The 26,221-nt window shown below is 36.6% G+C and overlaps 2 protein-coding genes across 8 annotated transcripts in view; one reads left to right on the top strand and one right to left on the bottom strand.

Moving 5' to 3' along the window:
- Positions 1 to 92: 92 nt before the first annotated feature.
- ATF7IP2 (activating transcription factor 7 interacting protein 2) lies at positions 93 to 22,368 on the top strand. 3 transcript variants are annotated; one of them, XM_064520402.1, is made up of 11 exons: positions 96 to 191; positions 1,693 to 2,555; positions 6,069 to 6,202; positions 7,932 to 8,066; positions 8,350 to 8,433; positions 9,645 to 9,805; positions 14,135 to 14,196; positions 15,175 to 15,227; positions 17,522 to 17,591; positions 20,063 to 20,166; positions 21,634 to 22,368. In XM_064520402.1, the coding sequence occupies exons 2-11, from the start codon at positions 1,703 to 1,705 to the stop codon at positions 22,036 to 22,038; spliced, it is 2,061 nt and encodes a 686-aa protein (XP_064376472.1). In that variant the 5' UTR covers positions 96 to 191; positions 1,693 to 1,702; the 3' UTR covers positions 22,039 to 22,368. The 3 variants fall into 3 exon arrangements, with proteins under 3 accessions (XP_064376474.1, XP_064376473.1, XP_064376472.1); XM_064520404.1 differs by lacking the exons at positions 20,063 to 20,166; positions 21,634 to 22,368 and adding an exon at positions 18,051 to 18,347 and having other exon boundaries at positions 93 to 191; XM_064520403.1 differs by lacking the exon at positions 20,063 to 20,166 and having other exon boundaries at positions 94 to 191; positions 21,634 to 21,845.
- A 1,106-nt stretch (positions 22,369 to 23,474) lies between these two features.
- EMP2 (epithelial membrane protein 2) overlaps positions 23,475 to 26,221 on the bottom strand; it is a 35,398-nt gene continuing 32,651 nt past the window's right edge. For all 5 annotated transcript variants that reach the window (XM_064520408.1, XM_064520406.1, XM_064520407.1 and 2 more), the window contains one exon: positions 23,475 to 26,081. In XM_064520408.1, coding sequence (XP_064376478.1) covers positions 25,897 to 26,081 — 185 coding nt within the window. In that variant the 3' untranslated portion in view covers positions 23,475 to 25,896. The remainder of the gene's footprint in view (positions 26,082 to 26,221) is intronic.

Genomic DNA, 26,221 nt, shown 5'->3' with positions numbered 1-26,221 from the left:
CGCCTCCCGCGGCGCGCGCGGAGCCCCCTCAGCGCGGGGGAAGGCGCGAGCAGCCGCCTCGCGCCCGCCGCCCCCGCGGGAGGCGCCCGCGGCTGATTGGCCGCGGCCCGGCCCGGCGGGCCCCGCGGCGGGGAGGCGCCGTACGGGCCGCGGCGCTGAGAGGAGCGCGGCGCGGCGCCGCCTGCGCTGCGGTGAGTGCGCGGGGCCCGGGGGTGGGGGCGAGGCCTCTGGCGCCCTGTCGCAGCCCCGCGGGCCGCGCCCGGGTGCCAGCAGCCGTTTGGGGCGCAGCGGTGGGGCGGTGCCGGGCAGGCAGCTGCGGGGGTGACGGAGCGCGGGGGCAGCGGAGGCGCCCGGCCGGGGGCGGCGGCGCGCGTGGGGAGTGCGGGCGGCGTGGCGGCGTGGCTCGCCTCCCTCGCTCCCTTCCCCGCCGGCGGCGGCTTGCGCTGTGGCACTGCGCGCCCGCGGGCCTGCGCGTGGCGCTCCCCGGCGTCTGCTGGCCCAGAAGGGCCTTGAACCCCCATCCGTTGTGGTTGCCCGGGGTCTCTCCTTTTGCGCGATTCGCAAAGTTGCTGTGGCAAGTTGTTAGGGAAACCTAAAAATTGTAAAAGAAGAAGGTGGAGGATGTTCTGCAGTTCTGTTCGGTGTCGCTAATATCTTAACGCACGTACTGCATTCACTGCGTGTCAAGAAGGATGCGCTGCAGGTGGCCCGTGTCCGGAAAAGAGCGATGAGAATGTTTCAAAGTGTCTAAAAATATAATATTGAATAAATTTGAAAAGGGGAGACTGGGCGAAACGTTAACCTTCAAATATATAAAGGGTTTTTGTGCAGATGGAGAGAATAACTTAATGGTCCTGGAGAATAGGGAGAGAAGCAACAGGCTTAAATTGCTGCAAAATAGTTCCAGGTTTTATTATAAAGATTTGAAGACTTAAATGGGTGTTGGGGTGGCTGTGGGATTTCAGGTTGCGTTATAGTTTTGAAATACATTTGTCCGAGTTAATGTAGGTACAATTATCATACTGTTGGCTGGGGAACGGGCAAGTTTCATCTTATTTTCTATGAAATTTCGCCACCAAGCAGCTCTGAATGCTTATCTTTATCTTTCCAACATCACAATCACTTTGTGTTGAGTAATGTGGAAAATCGAGTTAAATCCTGTTGGTCTACAGAGAGGAGAGCTTCAGAGGATGAGTGTCAGGTGTCTGCATGCCTTGGAAAGTGAGAGGATACTTAAACCCTGTCAGAATATTTTTAACTAGCTGAAGTTAAATGGAAGTGATGATAGTTCTCATTAAATGCTGATACAGCTGTGAGTATCTATCAGTCACATTTATCTGTGCTATGAACAAAGGTTTTCCAGAACAACTAGCAAAATGTTTTACACTGGCTTAAATCTGACTGAGAATACTGAAAAAGAGCATTTGGTACTGTTCGTGCTAACTCTTTGCATTTTTATTTAGGTTCCCTTTAGAGTTACGTCCATTGCTGATCCTAAGCGTAATGTGGGAACACTCTTACCTAGTTTTCCCTCATGTGACACAAGAAGAGATATTTAAAATATGAGTTAGTAAATTGCTATAGTAAAGGTTTTATAGTAATATTTTGTATTTGCAAAACCAAAGAGGAATAAAGACTTTAGACAAGAGTTACTCCATGTATTTGGTTTTAAAATCCAGTTCTTTGTTATAGGGCCTGGAAGATGGAGTATTCAAATAAAATGTCACAGAAACCTTTGCGAGCAAAAAAAGCCATGACTCCAAGTAATGGAAAGCAAGTAGAAAAGACAAACAAAATAAAGAATGCTTCATCAGAGGAGAAGACTGTGTATGGCTTGCAAACTAAGGATCATTCTCTTCAGCCAAGTACCTTAGATATAATCTGTAAAAGTAAGGATTATGTCAAAATAAAAGTGTTTTCTGAATCAAGTGCAACTTCAGTACTGTCTGAAAAAAAATCGTCAGTGATTCTACCAAGACTTAGCGTTAGCTCGGTAGCCAACAAGGAACATCGTTATGATATAAAGGTTGATCAGAATGTTAGTCAAGAAGAATGTCAAGATCCTGTGTCTGATATAATTTGCAACAAAAATTCAGATGCAAAGCAACTTTTAAATGCCGGATGTTTAAAAGTTATACTTCATAAATGGTATGAAAATGGTGTAAACACAGCGCCATCGGAGTCAGTCAAAGTGCGTTTGTGCCCAAGCCTGAATGGACTGCCCACTGATCAGTTAAAAGAGAGCGCTTTTGAGGCTGACAGTGATAGTAAGGGTAAGAGAACTAACAGTGGCATTCCCATCCTAGAAGAGATGGGCATAAAACCTGGAACAAAGCCTGCCAAAAAACTTGTTCCAGTGTTAAAAAAAATTGATGAAACAGATGCTTCAAAACAGAAAAAAGAAAACTGTGCTGCCTTAGTTACTCCCATGAAGACTACAAGAGACGGAAACACTGCTCTGTCAGGGGAAAAAGTGTCTGGTGGCGATGATAGTTCAAATATTTTTGAAGATGATGAAATTATGCTGCCGGATACGTTGTGTGGGTCTAGTGTAGGTAAGCATTGCTTTTCTCTATTGATATAGTGCTTCACTGTTCAGGGCAATTTCTTTGTTTAGCTCTTTGTGATTGATGCGTGGGTTTTTGTTCTGTGATGAGAGTTCAGCTGGTTATCCTTTCATGTTCTGTCTGCTTTTCTAACCAGTGCACTACTCTGAAATTACTTGGGTGGTCGAAGAAATACTGTTATCAGGTTCATTTGCAACCCTTCCACATGTTTGCGTTGTTTTCATATGCTGTGGTGAAACAGGAAGAGCGTGGTGACAGTCTTAGTGCATACAGGACAACACAGTAGAAGAAGCAGATAATGAAAGGAGGGAAACGATCCTAAGAGTGAGTCAGGAAAAGAGAATTAGAAGCTAATTCCGGAATAAATATTTTTCACTTTTTTTTTTTTCCTGGAGAAGTATGAGATTAGAAAGTCCACCCTAGCAGTAATATGCCTTTTATATGAAGACTTTCTCTGTTGACCAAACTGTTGTAGTTTACTCTCTGAAATTCTCTGCTTCTGCTTTAACCCACCTCTCTTACGAGAATATTTATGGTGTTAATTATCCTTTTACCTGATATGACATTGATCCTGACCTATTCTGAATGCATAGGTCAGGATAAATTGTGTTTAAGCATCAGCAGCTAACTAACCAAGGGTTAGGATTTCCTAGGCAGAAGGAGACTAACTGGATTGTTGTATTTGGGACTTACAATTACAAGCACTCTATTGAACAGGTAACTTCCATCATGTCTGTGATGGATCTTGAAGTCTAACATGGCTAAACAGGTGTTTTGCAGCTATGATTAAGAACTTTGTGTAAGATGTATCAAAGCAAATTCGAAACAGGAAATGGTTACAGATTATTAGTTTGGAGGTTTGAGACAAAACAAAGCAGTTTCCTCAGCTTTGCTTTTATTTATATGGTAACTGGCTGTAAGCTTTGTTTATAATACATATTTTGGTAACGCTGTATTTATACATAAGGCAAAAAGTCTGACCAAAACACCTCTTTTCATAGATGCAAGTGATGACTTTGGTTTCGTTCAAAAAGCTTAATAGTTAACTTAAAAAGCTTTAATACTAACTCAAAATTTGAAATAATTACCAGTGCCTTTATTTGGCACTATATTATTTTGGTCCCAACAAAACTAGTCTTGATTCTTCTTTTCTTGATTCTTGAGCCTCTGAAAACATCGCTATGAACCTTGTCATTAAATTCATATTATTGGTAAATGATCAGTAGAGAGTTATTTCATTCACCATTGAGATAAAAGCCAAATGTTTTGGGGTTGGGGTGCTGGGGAGGGGGGTGCAAAGATGCACCTGAACATTCCCCCACACCTTTCTTCCTCCTGGAAAAAAGTTTGTGTTAAAACTGATTCCTGCAGGTGTTCTGGCTTAGGCAAAGCTGTATGTTCCAGCTAGGGTAAATGTTTAAAAAGTGAGCATGATGTATGCTTAGCTGTCTATACAGTAGCAACTGAGGGGCGCTAATTAGGTGAAATATGATGTACTTGTAGGGTGTTTGGAAGCAGGTTTCATTGTCAGGTTCCTGGATTTAGGAGGAAGATTGATCCTTTTTCTTTTGTTCAGGCTCCCAAGTACAAAGACTTTCCCGTGTCTTGTGTAGAAGAGAGAGTCTTCTTTCTGCAAAGAGCCTAAAATAAGTGACAGTGAAAAAGTAAATGCTACTGTAAAAGGCAGTCATACAAACCCCTTAGAAGGGGAAAAGGTGAGGTTTTGTTGGTCTTTCTGGAGTGGGGTGGAAGGAAGTGGTTGCAAGCCAGCTGATGTCCTGGATAGTGAAGCTCTTCTCAATCACTGCTGTGCTCAGCTTTTCTTTGTCTTAGGAAAATCACACTTCATAACTAAAAAAATGCAGTACAGCTTTTGATCAGAGTTGCGATAAGCCTGTTTACTGCAAACCAGCATGGATTCGGTGTTTAAATAAGTGCTATTTTAATTAAGTATCATGCATTTTAATTAACACTTTAGAAATTCAGTACAGTTTTTTCTCTTGAATCTTTGAAATGCTCATCAAATATGTTTTAGCACTTACTACTATGCTGAGTAGTTCATATTTCATTGATACAAAAGCGGTATACTTGCTTTAAGAGGAAACCTGTTTGGGTAGAATAGATGCTGAATTTCACACTTACTCTAATGCACTAAGTGCATGCAAAATTTACTGTTACTATTTAAAAAAACTTTAATATAGATAGCTATTTACATTATGTGCTTTCAATAATTTGAAAAGTATTTGTTATATATAGTCCTAATTACCTTGTTTTGACTGTGATAGTATAATATATAAATGAAACTATGCAAACAGTTGTTTGCTGAACAGTACTCTGTATCTTAATACTCTATTTAGAAAAAGATAAGTAAGTCTTTCACCCTCATCATTATAATGATAGCATAGTTACTTTTCTAAATGAGCAAAAATTCAAGTTTTTTGGATGCCAGTGTCCTTATAGCCTGTTCATTTTCAACATATCAGCCTTTACATTGTATCAACCTTTACATTGTTTGGGTGTAGAGTCTTCCAGCCCTATCAGTTGTTTCAATAACTGCCTCTACTGCTGTTGCTGCTGCTTGTGTGATGATTAGTGGAGTGAAACAGAAGTGTTCTGTTCTCTGGATTTGTTTCTGCTTGGGAAAGGCACAAAACAGCTGTTGTACAGTCACAAAGTTCTTGTTAAATTTATATAGCAGCATCAGAAAGTAATGAGTCAGAAATACTGTTCTTTTGGCAAGGTAAGTATGATCTTTTAAGTTGCTAGTGTAAGACTCTTCCTTGACTATAAAATATTACCTCTGTGAAACCCCTAGAGAATAATTTCCTCTATCTCATTCCTCATTTTAATGTGATTGGGAGAAAGAGGGGTGGGAGGAGAGGTAGTTCGTTTGCTGGTAATAAGAAAGAATCTCATGTTTAAAAAATGGTGATGATTCTGACATGCACCCGAAGTTGGCTTCTCAGATGATAAGGCTTAAAGGACCCCTAATCCCAGGAAGGTGCTTACTCTGATATGTGAAAAAACTCTTAAATAAAGGAAATTGAGAGGCGCTGGCCCAGAGTAGAGCAGGGAAAAGCCATCAGGCATATCTTGGTGTTATTTCTACAGAAATAGCATCATCGTCTTTTATCTGCTTGTCTCAAGGTAGAGAGCTTGCTGCTGTTGCTGGAAAAAGGAAGAGGAGAAAAACAGCTCTCTCTCAATAAATGTCTCTAATAAAGTTTTAATCGTGAAAAAATTTGTAGCAGCAATTGTCAATGATCTTGTTTCCTTCCCCCACCACACTTTCGCCTGACTGTCTGGTTTCTGCGTCTTCCCACACAAAATACTGTGTCCCAGTCATAGTTCAAGATCAAACTGCTGCAGCATATTTAAGGAGGCATGTCAGGTGACTTGAATAATACTGCTTCCCTTCCTCCCCAGGCCTGAGTTGTAATTCTGTAGCTTGTAATACAGAACAAATTTTGTAAAGTTAATGTGAGCTTTGTTTACTTTCAGAGAACACTCAAAGGAAGAGGGTGTGCTCAGGAAGCAAGGAAAATATCCAGTGTAAACGTGTTAAGATTTCTGATGAAACCAAGAAAAAGAATATTTGTACAGTGTCAAAAAAGGAAGAAGACCTTTTGGGGAAGGTACCTAGCTGTGCTTTGAATGTTTCTTGTTTCATGTGCATTTTAAAACTGAAATATGATTATCCTGTTTGTAACTTCAGGTGGGGAGCGCAACATTAGGGATGCTGGTAACTGTCTATCTGGGGAGAATTCAAATACATGCTGAGGGGACAAATACAAAATTTATCTTGAATGGATTCCCTATTTAACTGAAATTTAAAATATTTTGATCGTCATATAAGACAAAATTTACATAATTACACGTGTTCAGTTCTTGCACGTTCTAGGTGAAATACCATTCACTTTGTGTTGATCTTGCAATAACTTATTGCAAGCGTGTGTCAGACTGCAAGTTCTCTCCTGCATTTGATAATTTGCTCAAGACAGAATGGAATTATCTTCCTTCTAGAAAATAGAAACAGGAGGAATTACTCAGCGGAATAATGATTTCCTTCTCCATTTGTGGAGAGCAGCTGAAAATTCTCCTCCAGTTCCTTTCTATGTTAAGTGACTATTTCTTTATCAGCTCCTGCTGTTTCAGAGGAAGGATGTAGAGCATAGTGTCTAACGTGTTAGTTGTTGGTTTATGTCAGTAGTGAATGACCAGCAAGAGCAGGAAATCTGGTGCTATGAGTGCCTTCACCATAAGTATCTTTCATATTTAGCAGTATTATAGCACACCAGGATATACTGTTCATCAGTGTCTATGTTGGAGAATTTCAGGTTTTTTTTTTCCCTAATTGGGGCCCAAAACTAAGTTTTAATGAAGTTCAAGGAATTAAGGCTGAGAGTGTTTTAAAAGTCTCAACATCTTAACAGTTATCAGGTAAGATAGCAAATAAATAAGGGAAAAAAGCTAGAAATTTTCTTTTTTGTTGTTTGGCATTTTGTAAAATAAGAGGGAGCTATTGTAGTGTTGCAAGGAAGGAAAAGCAATTCAGTAATGACTTTCAAGAAAAGGAATGAATTTGGCAGGTTCTTTTTATCATAGAAAAAGAAAATGAGTACTTCATATAAAGAACAATAATCAGGAATCTATACTATGGTTTTTAATAGTGTTTGTTTGTTTGTTTTCGTGACATTAAGATACACCCTCAGTCCAGTTCATACATAAACAATTTTGCCTTGGGGTTGATATAAAGGAGACTAGTCCTGATGTGTAAAATTAACACAGAACTTTATGTTGAATTTTTAGTAGTAGTAATTAAAATTATTTATAACTTATTTAAAATTTAATTATAATTAATATGAAAGTTTTTATGGAGTCACGAGGAAAAGTTTTATTTTTCAGTATAAAGAGCTTCACTTGCTCATTAGTATTCTCTGCTTAAAAGCAGCCTTGCCTTTCAGCAATTTCTGATCTTTAAGCCAGTAGAAGAGCAAATTCCCAAATCCTGTACGTAGAAAAATCATAAATGTTAAACAAATGTTTAAAACGACTGCTAGTGCATTGGAAATGACTGACATAAACGTATTAATTTTACCTCTTTAAATTTTTGGAAGGTATGCTTAGGTACATTTTGACACCTCGTATATGCAAAGTGGGTTAAATATAATGGAGAGAAGAATGCCAAAGTACAGAATTCAGGGTTTTTTTATAGCTGCGGAAATGCCACAAAAACATCAGAAAGAAAAGGACTCTTCCCTCCCCTAAAAAATTAATTAGATTTTAAATTTAACATGTCATTTGTATAGTCATCTCAGTGTTGAAGGATTTTTAGATTTGAAATACAGCTTTTCTTTCTTACAGATCAAACTTATGATTCGTGAGCGGATGGAGATTTTAAACAGTGACTTCTTTAATCATAAACTGGAAGGTTTAAGTGGAAGAGTTGAACAGGCACAATGCTGGAAAAAACATGAAGAACTAGCTATAACATTCCTAGTAAGTTTCTTTGCAAAAATGTGTGGCTATTTTGCATGCTGAATATGCTACTCCACATAATTATGATTATTACGCTACATTAGAGGAAGAAGACCCCCAAAGTATGCAATCTTTTCATTTTGTGTGACATACAGATCAGTTTAATGGTAGTTGTATTTTTAACTTCTATTAATTGCAGTTTTTTCACTGTCTACTCCTTGTATGATGATAACATATAACGTGTCATTAATTCAGGTAAACCTGAATTTTAATTTTAAGTAACACTGTTTCTTTTCTGTTGCAGAAAAAAGTATCAAAACTTGAGAGACGTATTAATGCTGTGATAGCATTTCAGAAGAAAGTGTTGTCAGAAATGGCTGTTCATCAGGTACGATGCAGATGTGTATGCTAATAGAGGTATTAATGACTAATTGCAGACTAATGGTTAACTGAACGCTTACACTGAAACTTGATAGCTTTGCTAGCTGAATTGCTCTTGCTTGCATCAATAACAAAAATCTATATAGAATTCTTAAACTAATAGAGACTGATCTTTGGGGGCTTGTCTGTTTTCAGTTATTGTATTTATTTTGAGCCATCATGATTGAACAAAATTAACTGATCATAAAACAGGGTAGAGGCACTGTCTGAACTGACAGTTTTTGCTTTGATGCTATTCTAGTTGAGAGCTGCTGGATTTTTCTGGTGAAGGGTCAGGTCCCTTTATTACAAAGTTAACACTACTTAACAGCGTGCTTACCTCTTCTCATTACCTTTGATCGGTCACTTAGCTATAGTCCTTCGGTTGCCAAGGGGCCATGAATGACAAGCTGAAAACCACTCTCTTAGGCAATGAAATTGAAAATATGATAGAGTAAAGAAAGTATTTTTAACATTGCTATTAATAGACAAGCACTTTTCATGGAAGTAGTGGTACATTAGCACTGAAACAGTACTCTTATGAAACATCATTTTTGTGGGGATATTTGATTCTCATGAACAGTAGGAATCTCTCATGTGCTTAGCATGGTCGTATTTTTGTTGTACTGAAATTCTTTTAGCTACTTTTGTGGGAGAAAGGGTTCCGTGAACTATGAGCCTCTTGTTTCATGTTGATTGTATATTTCATAAGAAAACCCACTTTTACAGAAGTATGTGCATTTAAATAAAAGAACTTGGAGTTCTGTCCTTGTTCTTCAACATCTAAAACAAAGTCTTTGTTCTTTAACGTCAAAAAGTATAAAAGTTTATAATTGCATGTGACAAACATGCAATTCTGTCTTTGCTAAAAACTTTCACATATTTTACAGAATTTGTTTTATAGCTTCTTGACTTCCTCCCAAAAACTTTAAACAAGTATAAAACATATAGAGATAAGGTAAAGTTAGTAAACATTAAATTTTTTTTTCTTTTTTAGACCAAGTTAATCTTCAAGAAAAACAAATAAGTGCTTTGGTATTATTGTGGACTTGCTTGGTTTTGGTTTTGTTTCTTTTTTTGTTTTTAAATGCACCTTGACTAACAGCATTTGTTGCAAATATAAGCAGGTTTATAGTGTGACTTTTATGACGATGCAGTATTTGTTTCCTACTCTGTCAGACAAGGCTTCCAAGTGCAGACTCCCAAAATACAATTCTAAACCAGCTTGGATCCTCTGCTTCCTTTTCAAATACCATAAATACACAACAAAGTTGCTCAAGTAAACTTTTACCGTCATCTCACACTGGTTTCACATCAGCATGTGTTTCAGAAGATGCAAGGTAGGTGTCTGTAATTGAATTAAAAAATGTAGTTAATGGCCTTATATTGCTTTAAAACTTTTATGAGAAAATTTACTCTTTCCTTCAACTTTTCACTGGGAGTTAAATTCTGTTTTATGATTAAATTTAAACTCAGCTGTTATTAGGTGCTCAGTGCTGTTGCTCATATCTCCACTTTATCCGTTGCAGCTCAAGCTAGATCATCAGTTCTTTAAAGTGCTTCAAGACAAACAGGTCTGTTAGGGCATTGATTTCTTATTGAACGACAGGAAGAATGTCTGTGTAAAGATATTTGAGTGATCATGATAGGAAGAATCTTCCAGGTAACTTCCTAATGCAAAATATAAGAGCACTGAATGTCATACATTATATTTCCATTTTTAGGATACTTTCAGAAGGAGAGAAATCCAAATTCCACAAAACAATTTGTATTTTGTATTTTGTCAGTATATGCTAAATAACATTCAAGGGAATTCTAAACAGTATTTTTTAAGTAGTTCCTTAAAGTATTTTAACCTGTTCATGTCAGTGTTCCACCGGTTACAATACTTCTCACGTGTAAGTTGTACACACCCTGCAAAAACTCACCACCGGTCATCTGCTTGAAGCCTTGTGCACATGCAGAAAAAATGGAAGAAATATTCAGATGCTCCCTCACAGAGTTGGCAAGGGTTTGGATTTATTTCTGTCTTGGCAGATCTGATACTGAAGCTTGTTCCCATCCTCTGGTGCTGGTTGAACATCAGAGCATGAGCTCTGGAGTAATACTCCCCGTCCGCCACTTGCAGGGTCCTCTTTCTGTGTTTTATCCAGCTCCCTCCGGTGGACACATTGGGGACCAGATGTCTATATTCCTTGTTCTTCCTCTCCTCTTTTACAGAACAGGATTTTTCTGCACCAAGTAGTAAGAAAATAGTAACTTACATTGGCCTGAATATAGACAAAGGCAAAATAATGCTATCTTGTGTACATAGACAGTTTTGCTCAAACAAATATTTTATGTGCTGTATTCTTTCTTATATTTCCACTTACTCAGTAGTAGAAGTTAAGTAAACAGAAATCAGTTTCATATGGATTTTTCTATGCCTGGATTTTGCTAGCGTTTCCATGATCTCCATGATTTGGAACAAAAATCCAATTAAAAAAAATGCACATGTATAAGGTGGTTAATTAATGTGCAAATAACTGTGCAAGTTGCAGAAACCCTTGTCCTATAGCTGCAATCTGGCTTTCAAGCTTGTGAAGAAGCCACTCATCCCCTACATGATGTTGTTCTGTTGCTTTGTTTAATCTGGCGATAAACCCTTCTATTCTGTGTGACTGGAATAGTATGGGATCTTCATTATTATTCCAGTCCACCTGCAATGTTTAGTTTAACCCCTCCCCTTCTCATGCTCCTTTCAACTTACTCTGGAAGTTTGCAGTCATTACTGCCTATTCACAGCCCTCATAATGATTGACAGACTTGTAAGGGGTTTGGTATGGATCATGAATAAAGGGCTGATAGGTATATTATTGCATGTGCTAAAATATGGTGGGGAGCTCTTTCCCCAGAAAACAGCATCTCAGAATGTGAGCAAACAGCAGGAACAGAGCACGCGAGATGAAGTGTCAGGGTCATATGTTGTGTTAGATCAGCCTCTCAGATCATCCATGCACGTGAAGGATGTTCACTCTTTGGAGCCTTGTAACCTGTTTCCTACCTACCTACCTTTCCTACCTACCGTTTTCCCAGGGTTCTTCAACTGGCAGTTCAGGTTTTTACTTCAGGTATAAGCCAGGACAGGCTCGGGCACTGCTAGACAAAGTGTGAGGAAGAATAACCCAACAGTAACGTCATCATAACTGGTAGAAGCCTGAGTGGGTGGGCAGAGATGGGAAGACTCCTGAGTGCAAGTGCAGTATCACTGAAAGGAACTGGGGCCATGTTAATCCTCAAGACTGAGGATTAATTGCTTACAGGAATTGATAACTCTAACTGAATAAGATATGCTAAAATCAGGATGTGTATTTTTGCCCTTTCTTGAGAACCTAGGGTTTCAAAGTGTTTGGTTATGGTGGTGGTAAGTCCAGTGAAATGTGTTCAGAAATACAAATTCCTTGCCACACTGAAATGTAATACTACTTTTAGAGCAGTGATGTCACCTCCTTAAAAAGTACTTCGTGATTCTGCCTAGTATTTGTTTTATAACAAAATGCATCAGCTATGTTTAACGGTAAAGTTGTTGTGAACTGGAGCTGATAGAATTTAACTTAGAAATAATCAAAAGAGGAGTAGGAAAGTGATCCTCCCCCAACCTTACCATAATTTGGCTTCCTATTGCTTGATATTCCAGTGGGTTTTCTTGTTTGTTTGTTTGTTTCATCCTTGTTTGGCTTCTGTGGCTGGGTCTGTAAACCACAAAAGTTGGTATTTTGTTCATGGGCTGATGAGGCAGATTGGATGAATTAGGGGGATGAAACAATTTTTCAATTAATACAAAGACAGAGGAACTGTAGAATTTAGGAAAGCAAGGTGGACAGTAGCAGGATACTATAATTAGTGGTTATCATAGTTTCCTTTCTTTGGTAAGGCAGTCTTTTTTTTTCTTTCTTTCTTTTTTAATAACAGCCTAAGTAAATCTGAAACAAATTAGTAGTGTAATGTATTTCTGTCTGTAATAACAGAGAAACTATCTGGGAAAAAAACCCTTGAAGTATTTTATAACAAACATAGCATGAACTAATAAAACATTTTATGGCATTGTTTGATATCAAGTATTGAAGGGATGCTGTCAGTTTTTGAGCAGAGTACCTTTCAGTGTGTTTCAGCTATTAAACTTGATTCTAAATGCTCATGTTAATCTTTGAAGTTTTGCTTTAAAAAAACCACATGGTGAGTAAAATCTTAAAACAGATAACTAGTATCTGTACAGAGAAAACTGTGTCCAGATAAGCAAAATGCTGTTAATTACACAATATCAATCTGAAAAAATTAATTATGATCTTATTTTTCAGTCTATTCTTTAAATTTTTTTTAAGAAAAATGCATTAACTTTCTTTTTTTTTACTGTCTGAATAACAATCTTTGCTTATGGCAAAATTAAATAGGAAAGTTCATTTATCTAAAAACAGTCTTTTCAGTATCCCTGAATAATTGGCAATGAGAATTTGTTGGTTTGTTATTGAATATGAATAAGATTCAAAACACTAATCTGACACAGCTCTAACTGGTTGGTTATCTAAGAGCTGCATTTGTGTGGCTGTAACTGTGCAACAAAATGTGGATAGGATTCCCATTTTTCTTTGGGGGAAATCTGGGATAGAAATATTAGTGTATGCAGCATATGTACAGTGAGTCTACTGTATTAAATTGCTGGGTTTTGATCTAAATAGATGCAGTAAATCTGATGAAGCCTAGATACTTAAAATTTTCTCTACTTGTACAGTATCTATACATGCAGAACCTCTTTATAGAATAGCTCTAATCTGCATTTGACATCAGTTCAGTTGATGAGTGAACCTAGAAAATATACTACAGTACAGGCAGTGCAAATGTCAACCTGTCCCCTTAGCTGGTGTTACCTTTTTCCTCTGAGTAAATTTACATTTCATATGTTTTCAGTGCGTGTGATCTTAGATAGATGTCTTATGCCTGAGATGAACTGGATTAGCTTCACCATTAATAAGTAGATGAATTCTTTAGGAATTTTGTTCACCCTTTACGCTATAAAATCTACTTGCTAACATGTATGCATATCAGTATGCCTAATTGTTGATGACTTTGAGTATTAAGTAACCCTGGGTTTGAGACAACAAAATATACCTCAGTAGATCTCATCCAATTGATACGCAGTGTGAGATCATGAAGTTGTCGGGTTTTGGGTAATGTGAGTAATTAAGGGTTACAGTTTGGAAAGTACAGAAATAAACTGCTGGTGGACAGAATTTTAATTAATGCATGCCCCTGTTTTCATAAAGCAAGCAGAATGACTTAGTTATTTTACTAAGATGGAAGCAAGTAGGGTTTGTTTCTAGAAAAGATGTCTAGAATCTTATACATTCTCCTGATACACAGCATACTCCACTGTTAAATAGTAAATATAGCAGTGCACAAGTTAGCAAGTTGAAAGGATTTAATTTTTTTTTCCCAGTGCTGTAATTTATTACCTGTTTTATTGATATTTAATTTTTCTGAACCATTATTTTGTTGCTTTAATTATGTTTTAATTGACCAGCTCAACTTTTTGGTCCATATATTTGTGTACCTGTTTTTAATGCCTTTCTGGAGGGGAACTCATTCTTACACATCTCTGAACGTATTTTATCGATTTTTGTTTTGTTTATTAGCTCTGATGAAGTCATACTGATCTCTGTGGAAGGCCAAAATTTAGCAACTGCAAATAATTCAGGTACTGAAACTTAATTTTGAATTTATGCATGCTAATGGATATACTGCAGAATATACAGCAGTATATCTAGCATATTGCCAGCTACTAATGTATTTTCTCTTTTCTTTAATGTCATTAAAATACAGTTTTGATTCTGAAATGCTTAAGGATGTGCCAGTTCTTTAAAAAGAAAAAGAAAAAAACACCTCTCTCTTTATGTAGGTGTTAAACAAATAAAAAAGCCCTATCAGTAGACTTTAATTATTTAAAACATGTTTGCATTAGTATTCTTGTATGAGGGGGCACTAATTACAATTTTTACACATCTAGTGCACCACTTGTTTTAATATGACAACATGTTTTTCAGAAAATAGCATAGGAAGAGTAGAGGATTAATTTAGTTGGTTGTTTATATGAAACTGTTAGAACTTCATAGGTACTTCAAAGCAGTGGAAACTCTACAGGTGAATCTGCCACATAAATGATGTAATGACAAAGTGAGAATTCTGAGCTGCTCTTTCCTCATTCTGGTGGTGGTTGCTGCTTAAAGGGCATAAGTACCACCCTTTAATCAAGACTAACACACAGTAGGCTGTTTTTTTCCTCTCTGCCCACATACTTTCTTCATTGCAATTGGGGCTAATTAACTTGGGGAAAACTTGTGCAAAAATGCTAGCCCACAGAATGTTTGATAGCATTTCAGAATGCACACTTTATTACATTGCTTCCGTACAGAGAGGTATTTCATACTTAGGTCCCCTCTAAGACAGTTGCAAGCAGATTGAGTTGACTTGCTAGATAGTTGCTTCTTAGATAAAGGCAATACTGCACGCTCTTATTAAGTCTGTTATTTCCATAACTGTCCCATGTTTTTTGGGAGGGAGGGAGGTTTATAATATTCTGTTGCTCTAACAATTATTAAAAAGTATTTTTGTAACAGTATAAATTAAGACTTACAGACAAAACATGTTCTAAACGTTTGTGAAAATTATGTTACAGATATTCCAAATAACCAAATATCTACACAAGCAGAAATGTCAGCAACGGCTCAGGTAAAAATAAACTAAGAGAATTTTTCATGTTTTCCTCAAACAAAACAAACTGTAGCTGATGGTACATAGACTGCTTCAGTACCCTGACTTTTGAGTTGCTCTTACAGCTGATTGGTATTTGGGACAAACATAAGATGGTACAGCCCATATTGAACCCTTTTTTGTTTTGTTTTTGTACAGATAATGTAGGTATGGGCCATCATCCCTCTTGCTTCTATTATTGTTCTGTCACTTTCTTAAAGGTGAACTTACAGAGGCAAGAATAATATGTAAAGTGATGAAGAAATGCTGTGCTTGATTTCCCCTCGGAAATGGAGACCTTGCCTCCTCAATGCATGGAGTTTTCCATGGTGCATGGAAAACTACAGAAACAATTAGGTCAAGCAAATGAGAGGCAAAGAGATGTTGGTTGATCCTGACCTATTTTAGGTTTGTAAGCACTTATTCAACTTCATTTATTCCTCATTTTGGATAGAAGGTGAATATTTAAAAAATAAAGTAGGTCTGTTTCTTCCAGCACAGAGTTTATTCTAAATTAGTTTTTGATCCCTTAAATGAAACCAAGCTGATATACTTGCTTTCTCGACCTGCAAAAAAAAAGGAGGAAGGGGGAAGAAAACTTAAAACCTTTTAGTCCTTCTCCATACAATCCAGGAAGTGATAAGCCTCAGTCCTAATTAACAACTACAACAAAGCCCATGTATGTTACCTTTCTCAAGCAGTATTATTTTTTGATTTTGTGAAAGATTACTTTCTCAGACCTTCCTAAAGTATGTTTCTGAAATCCCTCTCTGAATGCTTCCAAACAAATTTTTCAATACCGTCTTAGGGTTCTGACAAGCTGCATTTCTTCTTCAAAGAGAGGTTTATCAGCTAGTATTCTACTGGAAAAAAAGTCTAGATACAGTTTAGGATAGGATTTTGGAATCCTAATACAGGATTCCTGAGTCTAACATTGGCATCCCTACCTACAGATTGATGTTGAGATAGACTTGTAGCAATTCAGTATTTGAAATATTCCTCAAAAATATTTAAGTGGTAATCGCATTTTTTAAATAACACAGAAGGCTGTGGACTAGAACTATACTGTGGGCTATAAGGTCATTCATGCCATTGAGCCGGGGCCATATGCTTCAGGTGTTGAAAAATTTCATGTTTTGTGATTATGATGTGAAATCCAAACACAATGTCAGGAGAGGCAGTGCTGGTGGGATTGGGGCAGCTGCCCATACTTGATTGGAAGGGTAGATTTGACTGGATATATGTGTTTTTATTCTGAAAATGTTCATGGGAAGACATTTTTAACTGACTGGTATATTCTCAAACTTGGCTTCACTTTAACTATTTACTCTAACCCAGTATTCTTCAATTTGCCTATGATGTCATCTCCCTAATTCTACTCAAACTATCAGGAAGTGTAATTAAGTATTTATTTACAGTATGCATATTGGCCAACTGGAATTCATAGCCTTTTTATACACGGCATTTTCATTCCTGTTTTCCCATTTTAAAGGATGCTTTAGTTTTAGACTGTACTCAGAAAGCTTTTTGAGGAGTTCTGATTCTGAATCAGTAGTCTTTCTTGCCTGCATTTTTTTTTGATTGAGGAAGATAATCATAGGTAATTGCAAAAATCCAAGCATTGAGAAGCATGTCTTTTACCATGATAATTTGTATCTCCTCAGAGAAATCCAGAGATCATGGTGGTGCTAAAGTGTTTGTAGTGACCTTTTTCTTCCCAGTGTATCCCATCAGTGGAATTATATCAGGAACAGCAGCTCAGTCAATGGGAAAAACTTCTTCCTCTGGGAGAGCAGGCAAAACTTTATGAATCTAGATTCATGTAAAGCTACTATAAAAACACATGGTATTTAATGATATTTAATGATTTATTAAGTTTATCAATTAAGTGACTATTTTTCATAAGAATAGCACAGAAAATAACATGGTACAATTTGGCTCTCAGAGTACCTGTAAAATTATTACTGATATGTCCAGTCCTAGGTCCAGTTGTACTAGAAGGTGTCCTCAATTAGATGACTTTCTAGAAGGTGTCCTCAAATTACTTTCTAAATAGTTTGTTGTGGACCATCAAGTATTGTTTTGATTTGCTTGAATTTCTGCATATATACTATGCCTGGCTCTATAACTTTGTGTTTTTATAAGAATTTTTTTCTCTTTGTGTAAGAAATCTAAGCTTACAGGTATGTTCCATTCTGTAAACTATTAAATAGTCTTGTAGGTACCTGATATCAAAATTGAAAGAGAAACATTCAAGTGATGGTCTTTTTCAGAGTGAAATAAAAGAAAGAAAACTTGAAGTGATTGATCTAACAGAGGAAGAAAAGCACAATTCTAGCAAAGGTAAACGGAAGATTTTGTTAACTCTCTTTTCAGCATCTCCCTAAACTTAATGGGGTAGATGCAATTACGAATCACTTAATTTATGTAACTTTATTCTAAGGAGAGGATAATTTTGTAGAATCATAAAACTGTATCCATTTCTCAAAGGAAAAACACTCTCCTATTAGCAGCTGCCCTGGCAAATCTCCATGATAGCAGCAAATTGTTTTTGGAGATGAAAAGCAGTATTTAAAGAATTTGCCTTCTCATAAGGAATGTCTGTTTGCTGACGACAAATCTACCCATTCCTGTCGTAACCCCTACCCTTACAAGGAGAAAAGAGTTATACTTTCTCATTAAGACAAGCAGTTACACTGAACAGCCTTTTTAACTGCTTGGTAATAAAGTTAGTCACAGTATGTTCTTGTTACAAAGGATACAGTTCAGTATAAACAAAAGGGACTCCTGTTCTTCATTCAGCTAAGTGGAGACTTGTCCTCAGCATGATAAGAACTGCCCAGATGTGTCTTCCGTACTAAAATGAGGCATTTTCTTTCTTAATTCCTCGGAGGTTTACTTTGAGGTAAGGGATGGGATTCTTAAAGTTTGGGAGAATCAGATTATAGAACTTTGCAATGGGAATACTAAGATTGGTATGGAAGAAGCATGAATCCCTGCACAAAAGTACCGGAAGAAAGAGAGAAAGTGTCAAAATATGTCATTAGCTGAGGTTAGCCTTTCCTGGACCACAGTGTCTGTGTGTGTGTGTGTGTGTGTCTGTGTGTCTGTGTGTGTGTGTGTCTGTGTGTGTGTGTGTCTGTGTGTGTGTGTGTCTGTGTGTGTGTGTGTCTGTGTGTGTGTGTCTGTGTGTGTGTGTGTGTGTATGATTGAGATTACATGCAGTGACCAGATAGCAAGAAGACAAAGCACAAACCGAAGCCATAGGATAAGATGACAGGAAGACAAAGAACAGCTGGAGCCATAAGAAACCTAGATAAGGAAGACTGACGACAGTGTCTGACTCAGCAGTTTTACTGAAGACTCACAAAGGGTGAAATAAGATACTGAACCAAAAGATCACAGTAACTTTCCACTCCTAAAAGGGTATAAAAGGCAACATCCAAAATTCAGATCAACATTGCCAGCAACAGGAACCCAGGACATAAAGTGAGGACATGATTGCCGGTGTTCCCTTGTTCTCTGCTGTCGCACACAAGTAGTCCGGGTTAGGCCATCTGGGCACGCATGGCTTTGTGGCTGCAGTTTTAGTAGTGCGAGTGGGCCCAGTCAGCTTTCCTAGAAAGCTAAATAACGTGTTTCCTTTGACTTCTATGCAGTTTGGCATTGAGTTTTGCTACCTTAATTGCTACAAAATGGTAAAGTTAAGTTATACTTTCTTACAAAGAAGATGCTGCTAGAATATTATCAAAGCATGTATTAGGTAGACCTTTTTGGATTAATGTAAAACAGTAGGCTTTATCAGATGTATCAGACAAGATTTAAATTTGATTTTTGCTCAAAGTTATGTAATTATCACTGTGGCCCTACTTTTAAACCCCTCTGTTTGGTTTGTTTTACATTTGGAGCTGGCCCAAATGCTTAATTTAGAAGTTCTGTCTATGAGCCTTCCTCCTGGAAGATGACTATCCATCCTAATTTTTATCAGGAAAAATTAAAAAAATAAACAGTTTAAAGACTGCTTCGCTCCTACAGAGTAATCTAAGTTGTACCTAAATGTAAGGAAAAAGAGAAAATTTGGCTTCTTTCACTACAGTCTGTTTACAGATACTTAGGTAGGTTCTCATTCTTGTTCTGAATATGTATGGAAGGTAGTCTTGATGAAGTAAGCATAGTTGGTGGTGAATTTGTATTTTACGCTGATTTTAAAACTGGGTCCTGATTTTCTGTAATCGCTACCAACCAGATTTCTTACTAGAATAATTGTTAAATCCAGTGATGTGAAAAATCTGATTTAGTTGTGTTACTAGATCTGTTTGGGAATTAGCTAGATTATTTGAAGTCATTCATAATTTTGTAAACTGCCACATTGGTAATGTGCCATTCAGTTGGTTTTGCAGTTTTAATAACAGGTAAATAGTTATTTGAGAGCAATTTGAAAGTTGTTTGGCTGTTGGAAGAATTTTGCCCCTATTTTTGTATGGAATTAAGTAATATCCACCTAATTTCTCCAAGATTTGAAGATGTAATTTGGTGGTTACAGGGATTCAGGATGGACTTGTTCTGTTCCAGTTACACTTACTGATAATCTAGCTATACTAAGATGAAGCAATTTTCTAGTTTAAAGAAATTCACACTTGGTAGATTATTTTGTAAAGATAGGGAGTCCTATTCTGAAATTATCACATTTTACAATAGGGAAGGACCTACACACACAGCATGTAGGGAAAAATCATTAATATATGAATGGAGGATCTTAAAGCTGTTTTTTGATAGGTAGAAATTAATATTTAAAGCTTGCATCTTGTTTGCAGGCAGAACAGAAAAAGATCAGAAATCTGTATCACACACAAGGAATTCAAAGCCAGTGTGCCTCAGTTCAGCTTGCTTAAAGCTAACAGCAGAAACATCAGATGAGGTACTCTTTCTTTTATTCAACTTTTGTACTACATTAATTTTAAACTGTGGATTTGCATATTGCAGAATATATAGAACTTAGTGGAAAAAGCTTTTCAAATGGGAAAGGAACGGTGTTTAAACTGTTTGTCTTTAAAGGAGTAAGCTTTTCTTATGCCACTAGGAGGCGGTATTGTAATGGTAATAGAACAGTACAGTTTTTGCTAGAAGTAAGCAAATAATTAATGCCAGGCGATTCCGTGGCTAGAAACGAATGCAAAAAAACCCCAACCCCCAAACTTATTCAAGTCCTTCCAACTTTCCCCTTCTCTTCCTCTGCTGGGGCTTTCTCTCCTTTTTCTTCCTCTCTCTCTCCAAATTTGTCATGCCTAAAAATGTGTGACATCATTATTTGCTAACAGGACTTAAACTTCCAAATTGTAAGCTTTTGAGTTCCAAAAAAGTTTTAATGCTTCCATACAGATACTTGATGTGTAAGTAAAACTTCTTTCAGCAGGAAAGTTTTTAGTTAAAAGTATATGGAATGTCTGAAGGTAATACCTTAAAAAAAAAAAAAAAAAAAAAACCTCTCATAAAAAAGAGAATACAGCACTTTTTTCTTTTTTACTTCTTGTTGATAATACATAAAGAAAGCTGAATCTGTGAAGCAGTGTGCACATGCTTTATACTCCCAAATACTTGTTTTGAATTAAGTCTTCTGAATCCCAGCATCTGTGACAGCAACACAGCTGCCATTTTCCTATTTTTGATTTTGATTTTGATTTAGATTTGCTGAGTTGTATCTCAGAAGCACAGTTCACTTTGGGTTTTTGGGGTTTTTTTGTTTTTTTGTTTTTTTTTTTTGGTATGAAAAATAGAGTACAATGTTTCTTCTCTAGGAACCATCAGTAAAATCAACCAAAATTTATGTGATGTAGTCCAGATATCATCAGGAGTATTTAATATGTGTTAAAATTGATGGTAATAGTTGAATTTGATGAAGACACTTGCAGTTTTACTCATCTGTGCAATATACACCGGTTTTAAAACTAAGTAACTAAGTACATGCACAGGTTTGCTTTCTGTCTAAATTTACCAAAAAAAAAAAAAACTTAAAAAATGTCTAGAAATTGTGTCAGTGCATTCAAGATTGAAAGTAGATAAGTATCTCTCTAGATTTAATGGTAACCTCTGCAGCAATCTTTTTGACAGAACAAAAGTTGTTCTAAGTTGGTATTACTATAGTATAAGGAGTGTTTTGTGCTTTGGGGAAGAGCATAGTGGATAGACACAAATTAGGTATCAGCAATGTGCTTAATCTTAATACACTGACAGCAGATAATCTGTGATATTTTGTTAGCTTAGAAACTGTACAGATAGTAGCAATTCAGAAGTTTATATATTTGCACAAAGGTAAGTTAGTATGAATAAAAAGTAGTGTATTTGCCTTTGTTGTTTAAATAACAACTGTTTCTGTGTTGGCGCCTAGGCTTACAAGCAGTTTCCACATCTTCCTCCGCTGCCAAGGATCCCTCCTTGTCCGGAACTCACTGAAGAATTCAGAGACACTGTCCCTCCTCAGAAGCCTGAACTAAAAGTGGCTCAGGTGCAAAATCCAAAGGGGATTGCACTGTCATGGACCGTTAAGGAAATGGATCCAAAGTGTGCTCCCCTAGACAGTTATCACCTGTACCTGTTCCATGAAAACCTCAGGAACGCTTCTGCATCACGTTGGAAGAAAATAGGCAAAATAAGGGCTTTGCCACTTCCAATGGCTTGCTCTTTATCACAGTTTACTATCCCAAAGACATACTACTTTGCCATTCAGTCAAAAGATATATGTGGACGTTATGGACCGTTTTGTGATATAGAGTCTATTACCTTAAGTCTTTAAAAAACTCTTGAAGACCCAGACTACCTCAGCAACTGGTCTGTTGTTGTTTCAGTGGAAAGTACTACATTCTTACTTGCAGTGAGTTTTGAGTCAAAGCACTATTTGTACTGCAGACAGTATTAACTTCCTTATGTTTCCTACTTGTTACAATCTTAAGTTATGAACTTTATTCCATTAATTTTGTAAGCTTCCTTCTACAGCCTTAGAGATGAAGAGGTTTTTTTAAAACTTACTTCCACGTTTTACTTTCTTGCATCTTTATTATTACATTGGAAGGGATTACTGGATATATGAAAGAATTGAAAATTATAATAAAAGTTTCCTCATTATTTTCTTTGAGTGGCACTAATGAACCATAAGTTTAGGGATCTAAACTGTTTTGAATGCTTGGAAAGGGATGGGCTCATCTTTCTTAGTGCTATTTTAAAAAATTATAGGAAGGATTCTTTTATTTTATCCTCTTTGCTAAATGGCACAAGCTTCCCAAGTGTAAGTTTTTAAAGATACGTTAGTTCAGGCAATATTGCTATAGTAACTCTGTTATTCTGAAGCTTCTAAGAACCACGTAAAATTGATTGTTAATGTAGCTGTGATAATAAAATAGTTGATGCTTAAGAGCACAGTTCCTAACACCTATAATTCTCTTATTTTTTTAAAGATATCTTACTGCAAAGGATTGTAAAACTTCATTTTCTCTCATTCTGGGTGGAATACTTTACCAAAATACATTAAAATAACCCTGGTATATTGATATAAATGTTCCAGACTTCTATCTTGCAATGTTGTTGCTGGTATTTACAGTTGATGAAGAATCTGAAAGTATCTGTGGAGGAAAAATGTCAACTAGATTCACAGCTGCTATTGAATATTCTAGTAGTTTGGGCTTCTCCCCTTTGTTTCTATGAGGCCTAGAAGGCAGAAGTTTTATTGGGTTTGCGAGATTGTTTCTGGGGAGTTGGGGAGTTTTGTTTTGGATCAATCATAGTACTCTTTGGATCAATCATAGTACTCATCTATACTGTTGTCATCTCAGTGGAAATCTGAAGCTTGTACAGGAGCATATGCAGAAGTCACTGGTGTGTTTCTAACATGGTCAGGCTTTTGAAATCAGTGCACTCACAATAATCTTTTAAAATACACAGCTCTTTCTGCAAAATAGGAGAAGAGACTTTAACAGTAATCAACTTATGACACATCTGTACTTCTTACGTTACTCAATAGCTATTCTTGTGAGATCATGCTCTTAGATGTTCAATATGCTGTTGTCTTGGCTTACCTGCAAGGTCCGTATTAAAGGACAAAAATAACCAACTTGTGGTTCTAATACAGGCAGGAAGAATTTAATTTTTCCTGTTCACACAGATACTCAACTACATCTCATCCAACATTGTGTAAATATACCCAAACTTAAAGACAAGGTAAGACTGCTAAACGTATTGAGCTTGCTATTTTTGTTTTAACTTTATTTTCATGTACAGTTTCAGAATATATAAAGCATAGAAAATGGTATATTTTAAAAGCTTATTAGGTAGAAAGAATATCCTAAAACATGTTCGTCCTGCTGAGGCTCTAGTTCAAACTTTTTTGGCGTTTGTTTTCTCAGTATACAGAACATTCACATCTGCTCTGTTTTATGTGGCATCATGTATATATTGCTGTTTGCACATTGTGGTGTATGTGTATGCCCTTCACTTTTAATTAAAGGGACAGTGCTTTTACAGTGGAAGCAAGCTGTGCACATGTATATATACATCTTTATTTTAAATAATTGCTCTATAAATGACCAAAGCAAGAAACTGAAGAAGCATCTCTTCAAATCAATGGCACAACAGCTTAGCTTATAATTTTATAGAACTGTCTTCTAGATATAAAATAGTATTTTAAATCCAAATATTTGCTTTAAAATTTCCCTTACTATTTCATGTTTGAATAAAACTAGCAAATGCCTAGCTTAGTCTGTCTACTTTCAGCCTTACTCCTGCATCTGTTTGTTCAAAACAAATTCTGCTTGCTAACAAAATTCAGGTTTTAAGTGTATTCAGCAAACTGTAGAAACACTACTTTTAAAAAGTGGGCTATTAATACTTGAAATTTAGAGGGTTCCCACTAAGAGGGAAAAATCCTGAAAAAATACTAGCATCATGCTAGACTGGTGAAAAAGCATTTTGCTCGAGCTGATTTTTTTTCTTTTTTAATTTGTTGTCCTACTTACTTGTATAATTAGTTATCATTCTTGGTGGGCTTTATTTGCTTGCAAAAGATAAGTCTTACATGCCACAGCACATTAGGATGTTCAGGGAATACTGTTGTTCAGATGAACAATATTATTTATGCTGGAAACAGTTTTCATACAGTTAGCTGCCTGAGCTTGATCTCTACTTTGTAAGAGGTCAAGTATGATTTATTTGAATGGACTGATGAATGGATCAAACCATTAGCTGATGTATACTGTAGTATCAATTTCAATAGAACTACAGTATTTCGTAATAATGTATTTGTTTTACATTAAGTGTAAAAGCTCATTCAAAACCTATCTCCTTTTTTATTGCCTGTAGTATGGGTCCAGCTGTAGTGAATGTACTGAAATAAATATATGGTTAGTGCTTTTACAAAGTCACGTCTATGTTCAAACATCAAAACTGTGACTAACCAGAAAAAGCCACTTCATTCATTCTCCACACTGGTCTCTGAGCTCCTAAATCACCATCAACCAAAGCCAGTATTATACTGCTGAGCATTTAAGCCTGGTACAGATTTATCTCCCAAAATTATTTTTCAAAATAAAATGACTTGGTGACTTTTATTTTTAAACTGTCAATCATGAAAATCATAAACATAGTAATTACACCCCAATTTATTTAGTAGGAGTGTTTGGTTCAAGTAAAATCCAATTTAGAATGCAATTTTTAAAGGCCAGTTTCGTAATGGGCAGACTCAAAGAAGGCTTTTTGGAAATGATACATTAGACATGAAGTCATCATATATCAAAATTCTGGTGTAGTAAATATGTAGAGTTATTTGGCCATTAAAAAAACCCCTAAATTTGGTATTGCTGGATCTCTTAGTTGCTTAGAAATTTGCAGGTATAGGCAAGGTAACTAATTCTTTTTCAGAAAGACCATGCACAATGCAAAAATGAAGGGATATAGGGATTGTATGGGGTAGCTCAGGCTATTCCAGTCCCAAGTTGTGCAATGAATTTGCTGGTAACTTCTCCTCCCAGAGGCTCTGTACTCTTGAATTAAATGTGAAAGAAGAGAATCATCTGCTAGAGTACAAAAAGGAATTGTTTACTTTTGCAAAGCAAGTAGTTCTAATAAAAGCTTGATGGCACTTACTGCACATTATAAATAGTAGAATGCTAGTTCCCTGCTAAAATACACACACTGAATGTGGCTTTGGGCTTTTATAATTGTTTTTACACTGCGGTCTGGGCTTCATTTTTTACCCCCTATATTTATCCCATCTCAAAGGGTAGATCTGGGACAGGAATATGGTTAGCATATTGCTTGCAAGTTAATAACCACTGGCTTTATTTGTAATCTACTAGGGGCCAGAAATAAACTGTTAATGTCTAGTTAAGGGAAGAACATTTATGCTGATGAAATATGTAAAGGCCAACAACTTTACAAATATGTAAAAGCTAACAACTTGTCTTTGTATTGCTTACACCCTTGACCTGTAGATGCCAAGCATTCCATTAGACCCGCAATATTTTGTTCTGTTTCATATCAAGAACACAGTACGTTTTTAGAGAAACAATAGCTTTACTACAAAACCATGTAAATGATTATATACAAAATGATTATTGGAATTTGGTTTTGTATTATAGTGACAGAAACAATTAGCTGCTGACATTTATTTCCGCTTCCTTAATACTAGGTACATAACACCACTGATCAGAGTAAAGGCAAATGCAATCCAGGCTAAGATGAAGGAATAGCCATACTGGCCTTGAGAAACTTCAATGTTATATTCATTGCTCTTGTGCAGTTCTTCATGCCTGTCTGTATAAATGGAAGCTGCAATCATAACACACAGACCTGGAGAAGAAAGAAAATAGTGAGGCTTAGCTTCTTAAAATAACTTAAATATGCATAACAACTATTCACTGTCTCTTCTGTCAGCTGCTGCCACTTGCACCAATATCCTTTATTTGTAGATGCTCATTTTCCAAACTAAA

Source organism: Dromaius novaehollandiae, chromosome 14, assembly GCF_036370855.1.
Source record: "Dromaius novaehollandiae isolate bDroNov1 chromosome 14, bDroNov1.hap1, whole genome shotgun sequence".
In the NCBI taxonomy this organism is placed as follows: domain Eukaryota; kingdom Metazoa; phylum Chordata; class Aves; order Casuariiformes; family Dromaiidae; genus Dromaius; species Dromaius novaehollandiae.
This window is presented reverse-complemented; position numbering and strand designations above follow the sequence as displayed.